This window comes from Amphiura filiformis, chromosome 5 (assembly GCF_039555335.1).
Source record: "Amphiura filiformis chromosome 5, Afil_fr2py, whole genome shotgun sequence".
Taxonomy (NCBI): domain Eukaryota; kingdom Metazoa; phylum Echinodermata; class Ophiuroidea; order Amphilepidida; family Amphiuridae; genus Amphiura; species Amphiura filiformis.
This window is the reverse complement of record NC_092632.1, coordinates 12,575,279-12,594,582: the sequence shown is the minus strand read 5'-3', so window position 1 is coordinate 12,594,582 and position 19,304 is coordinate 12,575,279. Positions and strand designations below refer to the sequence as shown.

The following is a 19,304-nucleotide window of genomic DNA, read 5'->3' as shown; positions in this document are numbered from 1 at the left end:
TTGTTCATATTGTATCATTATGTGAATTGGCTGCAAACTTGGAACAGGTGTTGTGCATTCTATACAGGATGGTACTGAATCAATGGATAATGTATGCGCATTATATCAATAACACCTATAGTTAGATCACAACTAAAAAAGACACCAAATAATTTCGATTGCTCATGTCTCAAATTAGTTTTACTTCAAAATTTCTGTAAGCACACACTCATAAGTGTGGTGCTATACTGTGTCTCGACTCAAGTTGAAAATAACGCCATGTTGGATTTCGTAGTGGCAGATTCAAATCGTGCGTGCTAACATAGGGCATATAGTATACACACGCGTAGAACAGCGTTTTGTCCATATGCTGGCAACGCACTGATTCGAGTCTGCCACTACAAACTCCAACATGGCGTTACACTCAGATGAGGCACAGTATAATTATTTGTAATTGTCCAGCATAATCTGTATTTATATTGATTTTATTTTGATGCACATTTGGAACTGATCGCACTATTAATATACAACCTACACATTTCATAACCCTATTGAATTAGTGTATATGATGCCACAGATGAGCTAGTGCACTGTACTTGTTGCATGGTGTGAAGTAGGCATTTGACAAAAGAAATTGATAATCGTTATTAAAATGAAAAAAATTCAATACACTTGTATTTTGCCACTTATCTACCGGTAACCCAATTAATAATAATATTAACGAAATATATGAAATCATCCTGTTTCATCAGCTTCATTGATCATGTACAATTAAGTATTGAATATGGTTTAATATATTACCATTATTATTAGTACTGTTTTGTAGCATATATCAAGGTCTTGATAATTGTAATATTTTACAACTGATGTTTTTTCACAAATTTATAGTTTTAATGGGTTTGTGTGTTTCTTTTCAGGCGGAAACATGCTAGAGGTCCTGATGGAACAAGACTCAAGCAAAAGCATGCTGGCCTGTGTGACGAGAAAAGAAAGAAACAGAATTTTTAAAAGCACAGAAAGGGCACTCCCAAAAAATCAATTGCACAATTTTGCTCTTAGCACTTTGGTCACAAAAGAGACTTTGGAGATACTCACCATTCATATGCCTTCTAGAGTATGGCAGAAATGATCTTTTGTGGGAGACCAACCAAGTTAAAGAACCAAAGCATACTGACTTGAGAGTATGACAGGGAGACACAAACTGGGGATCTTGATTGCTGCACATATCAGCGAGTGTCTAACTTAGAGTCTGAAGTTTACCGTTTTCTAAAATCCATTTTCCGTGTTGTAATCCGTGTTGTAAAATTTGTAAATCCGTCTCATGAATAAAGCTTAAAATGTATAAACAATGATATTAATGTTACAATAAAGTGTTCAGTATCGCGATCAACATGCTCTAATTGGAATATTCTCACAATAATAGGCCGACTATTACTATGTTTGGAGGGATATAGGGGGTTCATGCCTTGGAAATATACCTTTATTTCGGTATTATTAAACAGTATTTTATCAAATATCATTTTACGTGTTGTACCCCCGATTCCGTGATTTTCTTCCGTTTTCCGTAAAACGGAAAACTTCGGACTCTAGTCTATCTCTGGGTTTTACTCATTACATCAAAGTATGAAACATTAGGAAAACCTTTGACTTGAACCTCTGGATCTAACTTTTTCCTGGATTGGTGACATGCACAACATTTTCCATTGTACCGTAATTGTCAGTCAATCTGTCATCTCAATCCATAACCAAATAACATTGGAATAATCATAACTTTTAAGGTGAATACATTTTGTAAAGATGTTTAACCAGACTTGCAGGTCTACAAGCCAATTGCCTGGTAATGTCAACACATTCACCATCATAACAAATGTATTATGCTTTAAATACTGAGATCCTTGAGGAAAGGGATTACATAAGAAGTTAAATACTGGACAGTTCAAAATGGTTGATGATATTTGTTTAAACCTCAGTATAATGTACTGCTAATATTGAATGGATATAAATAGAACTAGAAGTGGTCTTACAAGATAATTTTTAAAATTTGTAACCTTCTCACCAAAAGATCAGTGTTTTTTTTTTTTCCTTTTGAATTTTGTTCAATCTTTGATAAAACAAACATGCAGAAAACCCAAATTTTTCTCCATCACCCACTTTCAGTATGTTATAAAATACTGTATAAAGTCCGATTCAGATTACACAATGCAATGCTGTGATGCTTTTACATTACAGCATCGTGCGATGAGATAAAAATGTACTTTTTAATTTCAGCGCGCGATGCTGCTATGTTTTAAAACTATGTGGGGGTCTGCATTTCCTTTTATGGTCATTCTGCCAACATTGATTTTCCAGCAGCCAATCACAGGCGTGCAAGCCGTGATATCACAGCATGATGCGAAGAAAGTTGAACAGTTGAAGAGGAGAGTGGGGCTGCAAAATCAACCAATTTTGCAAAAAGTGCAACATTTTGAGACATGCAAATGAGCTCATTAGTATTCATTAATTCATTTGTAGGTCAAATGTAACATCATACAGCACCAGAACCCATCAAACTTGAATGGGTTAATTTTATTTGGAATCCAACTCCCCAAAAAAACGTTGTCAGTGCAGATTTTAGATGTTGGATTTAAACATGGGCAATTCTGTGCATCCACCCTCTCACCCAGCATTATTGGAAAAGCGGGCTATACCACAGTGCAGTGACACTACCCCTTGAACAAAAAAGTTACCACAGTTATATCACACATATGCGGTCCATCCTTTGTGACTCATTACGTATTTGATGGTTTTTGGTTTGTTCTTCAATGTTGTATATATATGCCGACCTATGAAGCCGCTGCCAGCTGATACATCTTTCAACCCTGGTACATGACCCAGATCACTGGGCCACATCATTGTTTCCACATGATATGAATGATGAGCACATGCATGATGTTGTCAGTTCTCTCTAGACCTGGTAGTACGATGACATCCATCTACGGGGTCCATTTACTAATCTTCAGCATCTTCTTTATTGCATTCCCAGAGGAATAATGCAATATCATTTGATTACCAGAGTTCAATTTCAAAAGGCAAAAGCTTTTACAATAATATGTTTCAGAAATATTAAATATCAAAGTATTAAAACCTTAAAAGATCACCTTAAAACCTTGAATAATGAAAATCAATCAAAGAAATTTATCCAAGGGAATTGGTCAAATCAGACTATTTATAATGTCTGTGACTCTTAGCAATATATACTGTGGTTACTACTGATATTGGGAGTGCAATATGGCCAGATTGGACACATGCAATCACAAACCCTAAACAAAAAGAGTTTCTAGGGTCTGTGATGCAATTAAATTAACTTCTGGTCATTACAGTGAAATCAAAAAACAGATAATTTATTCAAATTTCTTACTTTTAAAACAAATAAGCTTTTCTGAAAAACACAAAATCACCATTTTTAATTTTGGAGATTTCCAGACAAAAATTCTTAAGAATTAAAAAATTTTCCAAATGAAAATAAACTAAAACTTGTGCATTTATTTGATTCCCATTTTCAGGTTATGACTCATAGCTCCCCTGTGCATCTATGTTTCCCTGTTCTTTTGATCTCTCTGTAGGCTCTCTGTTCTTCGTTCGTTCTGATATAGACACCTAAACCATATACACCTTTCTTTAACAGTTGGAGTTTAACCACTATTTGTACTATACAAGTCATAGCAAACATACTCATCTACCAGGACACACAGTTCCTTAACCCTAACAAGTATGTACATTCATAGAATGACCTTTTAAGGTGTTGAGGTACAAAACTCATACCCCACACCTTAAAGTCAAATTTGGAGCTATGGTCCTCAAATAGACGCTAATGAACTGTGGCATCAGAAATGAGTTCATGATGCCTCATAGTGATATTGAGACCTTAATTAAACCACAGATGGTACCACAATTAATATTTTACAACTGAAGATATACCTACCATTTATTTCAAAGCCATGCTTTCAATAGAGTGACTCGGTCATATTGCTTGAAAATGATCTAAATTGAGAGCACGGTTTCACATGGACCTAATTACGATGAGAAAAATGAATGACAAGTAGCATAACATGGTATCACTGATCACTCACTCCTTCATCAGTTGAATTGTCTTAAATGTTAATACAAAATGATAATGACTGCAAGACAGTGCAGCTCATTTAGTCAGAAGTTATTGATAATTTTTTTATCTTTGTTGATCAATTCTATGAGAATATTTGTTAGAAATTGTATGCAGATCCTGCAATTATGCCAGATTATGCTACCTGACATATACTGAAAGGTCTAGTGGGTCTTTCAGGATGTAAAATTCAATAAATAGATAAAACTCAATTTAAAATTTAACATATTTCATAAATGAGGCATGCTGAACATACATGAAGTAGTATACATAGCAAAATTTGATCAAAATTGGTGAAGCGGTCAGTGTCATCTTAAAGCTGAAATATTCTGTTTATTATTAATGGTAAGCAAAATATCCAATTAAAACAAGATTAATAATCAACATTGACATGGGTTGAACTCAGCTGTACTTTTCAAGCTTTAAATGATACCTGCAAAAACATTACTACAAAATGAATAAATATATGACAAAACAAATCATTATTAATCTGCTCTGTGCAACTGTAGACACTCCAAAATCAAAATGCCTTCATATGTTCTCAACACAATTGAACAACTAAATTTCATGGGCATTTTTAACTGAGTAGAATGTAATAGCATGCATTGAGAAAAAAAAACCCAAAAAAGATACAGAATTGTAAATTGTAAATTAAGGAAGCAGGGGCAAACCTGGAGTGAAAAGGTGGTTGTTTTTTATATGGCATGTATCTCATTAACTGTGGGTGATATACACCTTGAAATACAAGTCCTCCCTGGAAATCAGCAGTATCCAATAAGCTGAGGGGTTTAAAATCTGGACCCTTTCTACACCACAGACAGTTTAGACACAGTTGTATTAACTGCTAGTTCAGGCTAGGTGCATGGAAGCAGGGGGACTGATTGAGGTCCCGACTACTAAAGCTCCCAGTCCCCCCTTATATCAGGGATATGAGACATAGCACTTGAAGATGAAGACTCAATTTGAAGATGAAGACTCAATTTTCATCTTGTGTCTTCCTACATAGACACTGAATCACATGAATATTTTAGTATTATGCTCTAACTTGGAATGTGCTTAATTAAGCAATCTAATAATTACATTTCATAATGCTCATGGTTTAGCATGCTGAATGAGTGAGTGAGCTAGATAAAACAATATAGACTTATCATGATTATTTGAAATGTACTATATGTGAGGTCATGACTTCCATAAATTTTGCTTAATGTTTACTAAACATATCATGTGATGATATGTATGTATCCAATCATGGCATATGATATAAATATTTAAATATTCTACTGTTGTATGAAAGATTTATTGTATCTATAGGTGTCAAGATGGCCTGGCATATCCCTTTTTTCATAAGCCAGGTCCAGTCACATACTCAACCACAAGAGCTGCAGCTGCACTTGCCTTCCTTGGCTTGAAATATCATGCCCAGACAATATTTTAAAACATTCATTTTGCATCTTCCTCATAAATCAAAATTAAAAAAAAAGGTTGAAAGGTTGATGAACCATTTGAATTATTTTTGCCATGTTCCATGCACATACACCAAGGTTAAAGCAATTGCATTTATTGTCCATGATCTGCAGCTGGTAATCTAAATGTACTAAATCATTCAGCACAAATCATCTCCAAATCATCAATTTGATAGGATTACCAAGTTCAATCATATTACTACTTCTTTTACCTCCCCCCCAACCCAACCCACACACAAACCACTGGAGGGTCACATCATGAGCCCGGTTCATGAAACTCGATCATGAACTTACGACAGTTGTATGTTATACATGAATAGACTATTAATCTTATATATTAAAAAGTACATCACACAATGTGTCCATTCCATTGTCAGAGTTTTGAGTACCGGGGACTGGATCCCTAATACAATGTGATTACCCCCTCCACCACCCTGGAAAGTGAGGGGGTTGTGGAGAAAATTTAGTCAAAATTAGCATATTGATATTGATGTGCACCACCATGATCATCTGTGAACTGAAAGAAATCTTTTGAAAATCTCATTTGATGTGATGCTATACAATGGATCTTGCAAAAGGAAATGACATCTAACATATTACCAGGGAAGTACCTGCTGCTGCACTCATCAATAGGATCACAAACAAACTCAACTGTCATGGCACAGTTCTTGAACCTCAATACGCTTGTACATTCACAAAATGACCTGATACTCCACATCTTGGGGAACACATTTTGAGCCATAATGGTTAAGGGTTATTGAATGAACTACGCCATTGCCATTGTATAGCAATTGCGCATTGCAGTATAAAGCACACTGTCCTGTACCATTTATCTAATTGAAGAAATGAAATAAATAGCTTGACGTAATCAATCCTCTTTCTGGCTAGCCGATGGAAGAATCCTCATATATACAATCAGTCTGTCAGCACTAAATCATTTTCTTGCAATATCGCTCATTGGACATGTACAAGAACAAATGCATGTCCATTAAGCAGCTGTAGAAATGGACCTGGAAGCTGCAAGTGATTATGCAGAGACAAAATTACATCCACTGTCCATCACAGGATTAAGAGTTCATAAGGTTCCAACTTGTGGTGATGCCTTTTGATGGGTATGCATTTGTAGTATATGGTTCACACAGCATTGCAAACTTTTCAGAGTTGCTTGGCAGTGAGATATGATTGAACAGGAGCATACCGGGACAGAAATATTGTCAATGATTTTTTCCGCCTGGATGCTATAGAGAATGTAATAAGGGTGGGGGGGGGGGCACAAACATTTTCTCAGATTATATTTTGACCAAGTGTGAAATTTTAATACTATGGCATGTGATATTACTATATGTACCTCGGTGTGGGATTTTACTACCGTGGCGTGAAGGTGTGACAGTGTGAGAAAGTGCCCAAATGCATAAGACTCACTATGAATGTGTGAATGTTGGCAACCCTGGTTCACAGCATTACATTAACTTTTCAATCAACTTGACCGTTGGACCAGCTGCTGTGGCCAGTCCTGGATGTGGCTGATTCTCCACGCAGATTCATGAGCATCATGCTTTGAGGAACTGAACCAGTTTTACTGTGGGTCAAAACTGGCCCAATCAACATTACAAATAGCCTGCTCATATCATTTAATCAATATCTTGGCTAAGAAATTAACGAGAAAGTTATTTCCATGATCTTTTTAATTTGGTCAACATCTGGAAATGTTGGTTTAAGAACCAATCAGTCTTAGATGGGAGGATCATAGACTGGTCAGGAGGGTAGGGGAAGATCACAGGTTAGGGATTGAAGAACCAATCAGTCTTAGATGGGAGGATCATAGACTGGTCAGGAGGGTAGGGGAAGATCACAGGTTAGGGATTGAAGAACCAATCAGTCTTGGATGGGAGGATCATAGACTGGTCAGGAGGGTAGGGGAAGATCACAGGTTAGGGATTGAAGAACCAATCAGTCTTGGATGGGAGGATCATAGACTGGTCAGGAGGGTAGGGGAAGATCACAGGTTAGGGATTGAAGAACCAATCAGTCTTGGATGGGAGGATCTCAGACTGGTCAGGAGGGTAGGGGAAAATCACAGGTTAGGGATTGAAGAACCAATCAGTCTTGGATGGGAGGATCTCAGACTGGTCAGGAGAGTACAGGTTAGGGATTGGGATAAGGAGGTAGACATGACTTCATTTGGAATCCTTATGAACCATATTTGCCAAGAGCAATAACAACTGTGGGACATATCCTGTGTGAAGCTCAAAATTAGTTTGTTAAGTTTCTAAATTTGTTTCGGTTTACACAAAGTGACTTATATTTACTTTGGTCAAAAGTCACATTTAACCAAGTCATACATAACATGTTTCCTTTTCTTTTGTTTATTTGTCCTCAGGTGAAGTCTATGAAGTCTGAACATTACAATGGACATTTTCTTACAGGCAACTGAATACAAAAACATTGTGACTTCAAAGTTGGACCCGCCTCATGTTTGCTTTTCTTTTTCAACTTTGCACCTCTATTCATAAATGTTGTTGCATTTTTGTGACTTTACACATGTTAATATAACAAAAAAGTGCAGGTTACATGGACAATTACACTGACATACAAATATAGCATTACATCATACTTTCTCTAATAAAAGCTCTGGGAGTTCATTTTCGAAAAGGGAGGTATTTATTAAGTTTAATTTTCAACGAAAAAATGACAAAAAAATTGCTAGGTAAGCTTAAAAATCACACCAAAATGATGAACTATGAACTTAAAATCTATAAACTTCTGGTTCACTTCTGGGTTTGTGATGTCACCTTCAGTAATTACCTATCATTAAGTTTAGTGTACACATGAGATCGCATGAAATTTTCAGGATTTTTTGTTATATATTTTAATTTTTTATAGGGGTTTATTTTAGGGGTTTTTTTATTAAAAAATACATGGTACTCTTCAAAACAACAAAATTTTACCAACTAACATCAATGTGTGACAATTGTAAATCTTATAACCATCTTTAACATCTTTCTTTTTATGGGCAACTTTTAAATTTCATACATGTATGTTGTTACTCAATCGCCAATAGCAGACAACAATGAAGACACTTTTCAGTCAAAAAGATACTCTTTTGACATACAAATTACATAAAACCTGAACAATGGCTCCCCCTGGATCCCCAAACACTGACAGTGTAAGGGATAGCCTTTCTCTTGAATTTCTGATATAAATTTTAATTAGATACTATGGCTTCATCAAATATATATAGTGTGTAGATTCTCATGGGATCTCCCACACACTTCTCAAGCATGATATATGGGCATATATAAATTGATGGCTTCTAAATCCTGCAATATGACTCCTGTGATTCTGATAGAGGCATGCAAGGGTCACAAAGACATTTTTGCTATCTACTCAAGATGATTTATACAGACAATGCATTGGGTGGTATTATTACTATGGAGTATCCTCAGGATTCAACATAGAGAGATACTTTACTGAAGGGTCCTAGCAGGAGTATTGAGTAACTAGAAAATGGAAAAGAGCATTTTTAAGTTGTGAAGTTTTTGTTTTATTTTTGGAAAGCAGGAAAAGCTTATAATTTAGTTTACCATCATAATATTGCACATGAGACATACATGTATAATGTGTGGTACATTTAGAATTGGGTAAACATGGTAAATGAACCAAGTGAGAACACAAGATCCTGTGTGCTGTGAGTATCATAGTCAGCGTCAAGAAGAGTAGGGTGTAAGCATGTCCCAAACAGTGGCATAGATTTCTTTTTGACATGGGGGAGGTGTGGTTGGAAAAAAATCTTCAAGTATAGTGAATCAAGCACCTTTTGGTGACAGAATAAAAAGTTTATGGTACAAATGCGTGAGAATCGCACAAAATATTTTGCCATGTATTAAAGCTAAAATTGTGAAATATGGTGCAAAAATGGCAAAATATGAGGTTAATTTGGTCAGAAACCCACATACAGACCTCAACATTGGGGAGGATGAAATTGTATGGACCACCCCCCTTATCAAAATTTCTTTTTGAATATCCCCCTGAGATTTGGTTTTAGATACTACTCTGGTTGAGTCCAATAGATCATACATAGATCCAGAAACTGTCAAGGTACCATTTTGTTTTCAATGTTTTCAATTCGGGGCTGCTAAAATATGTGTCCTGACTTGATGTAAAGAATGTGATGTTGCAGATATGGGGTGGCAGAGATATTGGTTGAAGGTCAATTAAAATCTGTCTTTATGCAAGTTTCTGTGTCATAAGATTGAGAGAATAGGCCACCGTTGTTTATTAACCCTAACCCGCCTGAATACTACAAAATACTACTTGATATATGCGCTGTTCGTGCATGCATCCCACGTGGTGTCATGACGCAATCGCCCTACAGTGCTATGGGCCCGGTTTCGCTGGCCAGCGAAGCCCAAGACCGTGGCAAAGTGTCGCCGACCGAGTGCTTGGCATGCGAGGGTCTCGGTTCGAATCCTACCCAGAGCAAACAACTTCTTTCCTTCTTTTCTCTCTTTATTCTTTCCTTCTTTCCCTTCCCGTCGCGAAAGCCCTTAGGGGGTTAGGGTTAGGTTACCACTATCGAAACTCGGTATAGGCTTCCTTAACCCTAACCCGCCTGAATACTACAAAATACTACTTGATATATGCGCTGTTCAGTGCATGCATCCCACGTGGTGTGATGACGCTTAATCGCCCTAAGTGATATATAGGCACGGTTTCGCTGGCCAGCGAAGCCCAAGACCCGTGGCAAAGTGTCGCCGACCGAGTGCTTGGCATGCGAGGGTCTCGGGTTCGAATCACACCCAGAGCAAACAACTTCTTTCCTTCTTTTCTCTCTTTATTCTTTCCTTCTTTCCCTTCCCGTCGCCGAAAAGCCCTTAGGGGGTTAGGGTTAAACAATCTCATGACACATTCATGTTATTGTACATGTAAACTTGCACTGCTATAAGGTGCACATGAAAACCATATTGCCCAATTGCTTTGTTCCAAAAATGAAACTTTTTCTTGCACATTCACATTGCTCGCTTTGTAGTAACAAAATTAACCTCAGAATTAAATCACAACTATGTGCCTGGATTTACTAGGGCTTAATTTCAGCTGTTTTATTTAGTAAATATCTACCAGCTATGTCTGTCAATACTATCAACTGACTTATAACATGGTACTCCATGCCTCATGATCCAAAATGGTCTCCTTCCTATCGACACAGCTCATAATCCCATTCAACAATGATAGCTCAAAATTTGACCTCAAGTTGAGGAGTATGAGTTTTTGTACCTAACATATTCAAAGGTCATTCAATAACTATACAAACAAGGTAGGATTAAGAACTTTGTCCTGACAGATGAGGATATTGGAGATTCTAGCAATGGTTAATACTTTATCAATCATCAATATAAAAGGTACAAAGTTCACCCAATGTTATACAAACTATAGCAGCTCAGGCAGTCAAGTTCACCAAGGGATATCAATCAATGGGTTACAATCATGTGATAAAAGTTGTACTCGGTGGGTTGTTCAGAGAGAGGCAACTTTCAAGGGGCAAAATGTGACAAAAATGGTCAAAAATGGGTTTTAAAGTACAAAAAATGTGCAGTCCCAAAGACCGTCCATTTATTCCTGTTTGCTACCCAAAGACCCCACCAAAGACTCCATATGACCCCTTTCCCCCAAAGATGCCATATACGCTCGTATTTCTTGTCCTCCGGCTCATATTTGCTCCCAAGAACCAATTTTTATGAACTGTACTCGACAGGCCTCCATTTAATATAGCATCTTCCCCATTTTGGCCCCAAATGTTTAAGGCTAGGGGCCCCAGAGGCCCAAATGTTAAAACAAAGGGCCGGTCGTTTCCCCTGAGAGAACATTTTTAGAAACTTCCCACAAAAGACCCCCATTTTTAGCATTTTCACAGACCCCTGTTTTCACACAATTTCCTCCTAAAACCCCCCAAGTTGGGACAGCACATGCTTGTCATTTTACTATTGGAGTGCCCATTCTCCCAGCCCCACCCCCCCCCCCCTGGTAAAATTCCTAAAAAAGATTGGGAACTACTGGTTCCTCTGATTTACCATATGTGCATTTTAAGAACCACTAGAACCAAATCTAAGCTCACCCACAGACTTCATAGCCCTAGATCTACATACTTCAAAGATATGGAAGCAAATAATGTAACAAAATACAAATGTCAGCAATTGCAGAAAGGCCGTTTTTGCACTAACCAACACAGGAACAAACATTGATAGTTTCAAGATCTATTTGCTTCCAAGGAGAAACAGATATGTTGCACGTATCTGGAGAGTGTGTTATTATTGCCTATCTTGATATTTAATACTAGGAGTTAAATCAACAATAAAGGGTGTACGTTTCACAAGTTTGATACAAGCATATGTAAATCTATGCATTTTTGTTGCCACACATACATATTTATGTGTGAATCTTACAGAACTGGAGTAGGATTTTGCATGTATTTTGAAGGAATTAATTTTCAGTGCATGGCAAATAATGTATTTGTATAAAGTCTTTGCCTTGAAAAATAGCTCTCAATACGTGGAAATTAAATCCACTTGAATCACAAATGCAGTTGATGAGCAATAGACAGGGAGGTAGCACCACTGGCTTTGCACCCCACCAGGAATAACCTAAACCAACTTTTTAGGTTCCTTAGATGATCCCAAAACACATGAAATGTTCCCAATATTAACAAGAAATGTCTTTAAAAAAGACAATGCAGTGATTGAAGGGAAAGGGCTTGATTGGACATTTATTGGGAATAACTTTAAAAAGAGGCGTTACAAACTGCACTGTAAAAAGGAAAAAGGAAGGAGATAAAGTTTGTATTATGCTTGTTGTGATTTGTTGGTTGCACTTATATATAGGGGAGACGGGGGCGTGTTCGCCTTTTTTTTCAATCTCGCTTAGAGAGGGCAATTTTCTAAAAAGTTGCCCAAAGCACATGGGATTCTGAAAGGTTTAGTTTGACCTATCTGTAACATATCATTCTTGAGTTATAAGCAAAAGCTGGAGGTGGTCAATTTTTCTAGCCAAAAATGGTTTTTTTTAACAAGATTCCAGCAAGTTTAAAATTTGACCCCTGTGTTGACCTTTGATTAACCCCTTGCACTTAGGGTCACTTTTTAATGAACGGGGACTCTGCGCAACAATATCTTAATTTTAATTAACTCCAATTTTGGCAAAAATGAGATTTTGGTATGAAAATGTAGCTAGCAACACTGTCCATTTGACAGCCAAATCTTAACTCCACCATTGTATATATTCATTGTGTATATTACACAATTGAAAATTATGCTTCACTGAATGTGTCAGAGCACTAGGGTCTGTAGTGAGAGCAACAACATCTTAACTCCAGTGGAGTTCCATAGAGTTTGTATTGGCTCTGCTGGTGGTCTTTTGCACTCGGCACCACAAAATCTTATCTCTACAGAGTTATGATGATGTGGTTTTGTCCTGGTGTTTGTGGTTTTTCTCTAACTGGCTATTTTGAGTTAAAATACTCTTGCCCTGAGCCCTCGTAATGTGTTTTAGGAACATCTATGGAACCTAAAAAAATTGGTTTGGATTAATTAGTCCCGGGTTAGTCCCACAGTGGGTTCATCCTGGGCAGACCCGTAACCAGAATTTTGTTTGGGGGGCTGATTTTGAAAAAGTGAACTTTTTTTTCAAAGTTTGGCCCTTTTTGGACTGGGGGCAGATTTTGAAAAAGTGGATTTTTTTTTCAAAATTTTGACTTTCTTTGAACAAAAAGGCATAAAAAAAACTGTATTTTTTGCTCACTACGCTCGCAAATGGGACTTTTTGGGCCTTTGGAGATTTGGGGGGGTCTTCCCCCAGCCCCCCTGGTTACGGGCCTGATCCTGTGGTTGTAAAACCAGTGGTGCTACCTACCCATCTAAGCCTATAGAGTCTTTTGGAAGTGGCTACCCAATTCTGATCAATATTACTTGCACTATAGTATTTTGGTATGGTCTCTTGGTAAAGTAGTAACCCGGGGTAGTAACGGTTCAGCTTGTGCCCACATAAGAGAAGTCATTGCACACTTTTTTATTCACTATTTTTTGGGTATGGAAATGCTGAAAACCGTTACCCTTCACATTTCCATGGAGAGCAAAAATTGAGTGTTTTCTTCAATACACAGCTTTTTACTGAAGACCAGCAAGTCTGGCAAGCTAAAAGTTTCCTGTGACACGCAAAGCAAAGCATATAGTGAGGACATGCCGGTAGATGGAAAGTTGTTACCTGGCTTGTTTTATACGGCATGATCCACCTCAGCCACGGCATGGTATATGCTATGCTTCGGGAATGGTGCTCTGTAAACATGCAGGTTGATTCCAAACTGCATGCAATTGGGAACCAAACATGTCTAATCACCTATGGTACCTGCTTGCTGGCCTAAATCATTTAACAACATGCATACATTCACACAAATCATTAAACATGTCAAATAGAGCATGATTGCCCGCTGCATGAATGACTGCATTAAGTAAATACTGAACATATTCAGGACTAAAGATCTAAATATAAAATCACCATGTCTGAATGAATAGATTTAACATGGAAAACATTACCGTATGAAGAGTATTTATATAAGGCTGTGTTGTGTGTATTGACCCACCTGGAAAGTACTTTGCCACACTTTGAAAAGTTCCAGGACAACACAGTGGTTTGGTTCATTAGTAAGTTATAATGAATCGACTCCGTATGTGTCTAACAGTTATAAAGGTAAGGCCCCATGGAAGTTGAATATATTGCTTGCATACATGTTGGTTCTCTTAGAAACGGGACGTGGGTGAATGAAAAGAAAAAATCTTTATCTACCAGGAAAGAAAAGATGAAACATGATGATGTGGATTAAGAAGAATATGTGATTGCATGTTCTTCGCATTTTCTACTTAATTTTTCTACATGTCAAAATGTTACCAACTGGGTCTAAAGGTAGCATCTCTATATAATTAATTTGTCTTTGATCAGAGCTTCTCTTCTCCCAATTTTTAAATCTATGGATCTTATACATATCAATCACCAAAACTGGCCATCAAAATGGCAGTAAAAAACTAGAATGTGTCCACTATTGATATTCGCACATGACAAATCATCAGACTGCATTAGAATTATTTACTGATGCATTGGAATTACTATGGGTGTCAAACCAATTACCAACTACATGGCAATGAACACACAGACACACGCACCACAAACAAGCACGTACCCCGTCACACACCACAGACCCTAAAAAAGATTTTTTTAGGGTCTGTGAGCACACATGATTGGCTATCACAGAGAAACAAGGGAAGCATCGTTCACTGGAACATTTACACTCAAACATTACAAACTAGTATACAATGATCAAATTTAGATGCTTAAGGGGGTACTACACCCCTGGCCAATTTTGTGCCTATTTTTGCATTTTTCTCAAAAATTATAGCGCATTGGTGACAATTAAGATATGCATGTTGTAGGGGCAAGGACTACAACTATTGGTCTGAAAATTCAGCAACTCAAGGCAAGTAGTTATTGATTTATTGATCAAATACTGGTTTTCCCTCATTTTTGACTGCAACTCCACAACTGCTGTCTGTGCCGAAATAAAATTTCCAGTGCAGTAGTTGTAGTCCTTGCCCTTATAATATACATATCTTACTTGTCACCAATGCGCTATAATTTTTGACAAAATTGGACAGGGGTGTAGTACCCCCTTAACCGCAATTCTAATATCAATATAGGCCTACAGCGGAAAGAAGAACCACATAAAATTACAACGAAACATAATATGCATCTATCTAACATCTAGGCATATAAGCCAGATAAAAAATCTTTGATATAGGTTGTATCATTCCAATCGCTCATGAAGGTTTTAAAACATGTATCATGCCATTTCAATGAAATATTGCAAGTTTTGTATACATCCCACTTCAGTGAAATATATAGGCCTACTGCAATGGCATACCAGCAGAGAATTTGGAAATATTATGTTTATTTTAATTATTTACATTTGCTCAGAGCTACATTGATGTAACCTGTTCAATTTATAACAATTTGAAATACTAATAGTTACCAAATCCTGCTCGCGTTGATTGTTGCTATTTGTTTCAAAAATCTATTACAGTATGCTTAGTTCGTGCACAATATTGGACATTGACCCCATTTGCAAAAAAGTATATAGCCCGAGTTTACGTCAAATGACTGGTGAAGTGCAGTTTCATGCAATGTGAGGTGTACAAATTCCATTAGAAAACAAACATTGTTAACGTGGTGTTGAGCATGTATCAGGAATGTTCCATATATATATATGTAATTGTGTACTCATTTATAATGCAGAAACTTGTATCTTCAGAGTCTTCAGATTTGTACAAATTCTCCTGCAAATTCTATGTGATTCAAATTATCATTTTCTTATTGTTGGAAACATACTGGAAAAATGTGAATTGAATAATTAGTCACATATTACTGGAAGGAGATCTCTTTTCAAGCCATGTGTTTTTGAACGCCTATGTGTGATGAAGTTAACCTTTACAAGAAATTATAAAAAACACATTTTTTGATGAAAAAAATTACATATTGTGTTACTATCAAACAATTCAACCTTATTGCATTGTTTATTGGATACTTTGTGTTTCAATACTCACTCATGCTTTAGGTAAATTGAAATTTAAGGGCACTTTGCCCAATTGGGTGCAATGGTCTCCACTGAAAAAAAATCCACCCATTGATAATTGATATATATACAAAAATTGATTTAAAAGTACTGGTACCCCAAAACGTGGAACATCGCCGTATACCTTCAACCAGAACAGCTCAGCACCCCCCTCCCCTGTGTTGGAGTCCTGTTTGCAGGGCTATATGGTTATCTTGGGATGATGGTCAAGGATCATTCAATAGGAAAGAATGTTCATCATTTTTAAAGCTACAATATACCAATTTATTAGGCACTTCAAAACATGCTTCAGATATCTATTCCATATTAAGCCTCTGTGGGCAAACCCCATCCCACCCCACTGGGGCAATGAAAGGGGCAGTTCCTCAAGGGGGGTTGCACCGCCAAGCATGTTTACATCACTGGGTGATGTCTACTTGAACAGTGGCATGCATTTTAGATTATTTCAGGTATATCAAATGAGGCGTAAAGTGCTCTAAACATGTTTTAAACAGATTAATTGAGTAGAGCAAAGTACACTGATCAATATACCTTTTGTTTGGAGTCAATCGGACATACGGTTTTCAAAATATATCAATTTATATTTTCTTTGTATCTTATTGTTTTTATCAATAATCAATCAAGTTAATGAGCTAAAATGACTGGAGAAGTTTCATTTATAATTTTGCCAATATTTTGCTAAAAATCCATGCATAAATGTTCAGGGTACTTTTATTTTGCATAATTTTGGCCTGAAACTTGGTCAAAGTGTTTCTAATATGTTCTAATGTATTATATAGTGAAGCCGCTTCTAATTTGCATATTTGCATAATTAATTAGCATTTATGCAAATTAGCTCATTAATTATGCAAATATGCAAATTAGAGGGCGGCTTCACTATATAATACATTAGAACATATTAGAAACACTTTGACCAAGTTTCAGGGCAAAAGTATGCAAAATAAAAGTACCCTGAACATTTATGCATTGATTTTAGCAAAATATTGGCAAAATTACATATTAATGAGCCTTTCCAGTCCTTTTAGCTCATTAACTATATTGATTATTGACAAAACAATAGGATACAAAGAAAATATAAATTGATGTATTTAGGAAACCGATGTTCGATTTGTTCAAACAAAAGGCATATTGATCAGTGTACTTTATCCTACTCAATTAATCTGTTTAAAATAGCTCAAAGCATTTTCTAATTTCTAGAAAATGCATCCAATACCACCTTAATCATTACCTATACAAATATTAAAAGGGCATTTTGTGATCCACATGCAGCCTCATCACCCCACTTTTCTCAAAAAAGTTGCGATTTTTATACCACTGGAAACCAGTGTTTACTCTCTTGACAAAAACAATAGGATACAAAGAAAATATAAATTGATGTATTTAGGAAACCGTATGTTCGATTTGCTCCAAACAAAAGGCATATTGATCAGTGTACTTTATCCTACTCAATTAATCTGTTTAAAACAAGCTCAAAGCATTTTCTAATTTCTAGAAAATGCATCCAATACCACCTTAATCATTACCTATACAAATATTAAAAGGGCATTTTGTGATCCACATGCAGCCTCATCACCCCACTTTTCTCAAAAAAGTTGCGATTTTTATACCACTGGAAACCAGTGTTTACTCTCTCTGGAAATTGGGTGCGCCAAATGAAGCATTTTCTCCCCAAATTGGCCCAATTTTGGCTCAGTAATTCCTGAAATTGACTAATTATAATACAACATTGTAAATTTGAGTGAGCCAAATATAATTTTCCCTGGGCCAAATTTGCCATACAGCCTCTGAGTAAACACTGCATGGAAACATCTGGCTACATAATGTTTATGTACCGGGTACCAAACATTTCTTGCAGATTAATTCGTTTAGCAAAAAATATCGCCAAATTTGAATTTCTGAAATTACAACAGTGGCCTATGGAGCAGTGTAATACACAAAATCATGCCTTTAGAACTCGCAAACGCAAAATCGGAATCAACTGAAATTTTGGAAATAAGCTTTTTTCGTGGATATCTACTGAAAAATGTCATAAAAAGAGGATGCTAGGATCACAAAACAAAATACTCCTTTAAGTTATCAAATCTTACAAATACCAAAGGTCTGGTATACTTGCTGGCTGCCTTCTAATATGAAGTTTTGTGAAGTCTATTTTCGATTTTCTGAATATGTATTTAATTTTTATTGTTTTTTTACTCCGCATATTTATTTGTCATTTGACTTTCATATTTGCCGCCTTTGGCCTCCATGGACCAGATTGGGTCACATATTCAATATATTGGCCATCGGAATAGCTGGCATGACATCCGTGAATATATTACAGGGATACACTGTCTCAGTAGGCCTACTACCACTACAGTAGCACTTACCTCGCATTCATACAGATCTCGGAGTTGTCGATCCATCCACTCTTCAACCTGTAACCTCATTCGCATTTCTTTCCGATTATATTTGGCAGTTCTGTTTATGTACCTCTTTTTCTCATACTTTATCTGGCGACACTGCATCCGAACCCGTAAAACTAACCCTATTACTTGATGTGGCCGATGCCATTTTGCTGTTTTTACAAATGAAAGATCACTGTGAACTATTTATGTACACATGCACAATTACCAATACCACATCCACATACATGCACAGCAAAGTCGATTTATGGATAACGATCGCCAAGGAGTTTCCCTTTGCTGGTTTTGATATGGGTTGCCGGTCTGTTTTCAAGCGGCGCCATAGTGGTAGTGCGCGGCACCAGCACCATTCTGGAGTATCTCGGGGAAATAGAGGTTTTAATATTATGCAAATTATGATTTTGGCAGTTCCTTGGTTTTGATGCATCAATAGGGATTTATGCCATTTAGGCCTATATATATTTTTTAAAATCAGGTTTAAAATTAAATTAAATATGCACTCAACTAGCTTCAACTGACGGGTATGTCAGCGCGGCCTACCAGCGTTCCGAAGTAGGTCCGACCTATTAGTAGGGGGGCCTACAAAACGTTGTTTAAAAACAAGGGGGGGGGGTCATTGAGTAAACAAAATGAAAAAGGGGATCAGTGGGAAT

At 36.8% G+C, this 19,304-nt stretch overlaps 1 protein-coding gene across 1 annotated transcript in view; it reads right to left on the bottom strand.

Annotated features, from left to right (window-relative positions):
- Window positions 1–18,902, bottom strand: part of LOC140152645 (protein phosphatase 1 regulatory subunit 14C-like) — a 50,768-nt gene extending 31,866 nt beyond the window's left edge. Inside the window, exon 1 of the mRNA XM_072175074.1 lies at window positions 18,616–18,902. Within this exon, the coding sequence (XP_072031175.1) occupies window positions 18,616–18,753 (138 nt within the window). The 5' untranslated portion in view covers window positions 18,754–18,902. The remainder of the gene's footprint in view (window positions 1–18,615) is intronic.
- Window positions 18,903–19,304: the final 402 nt, after the last annotated feature.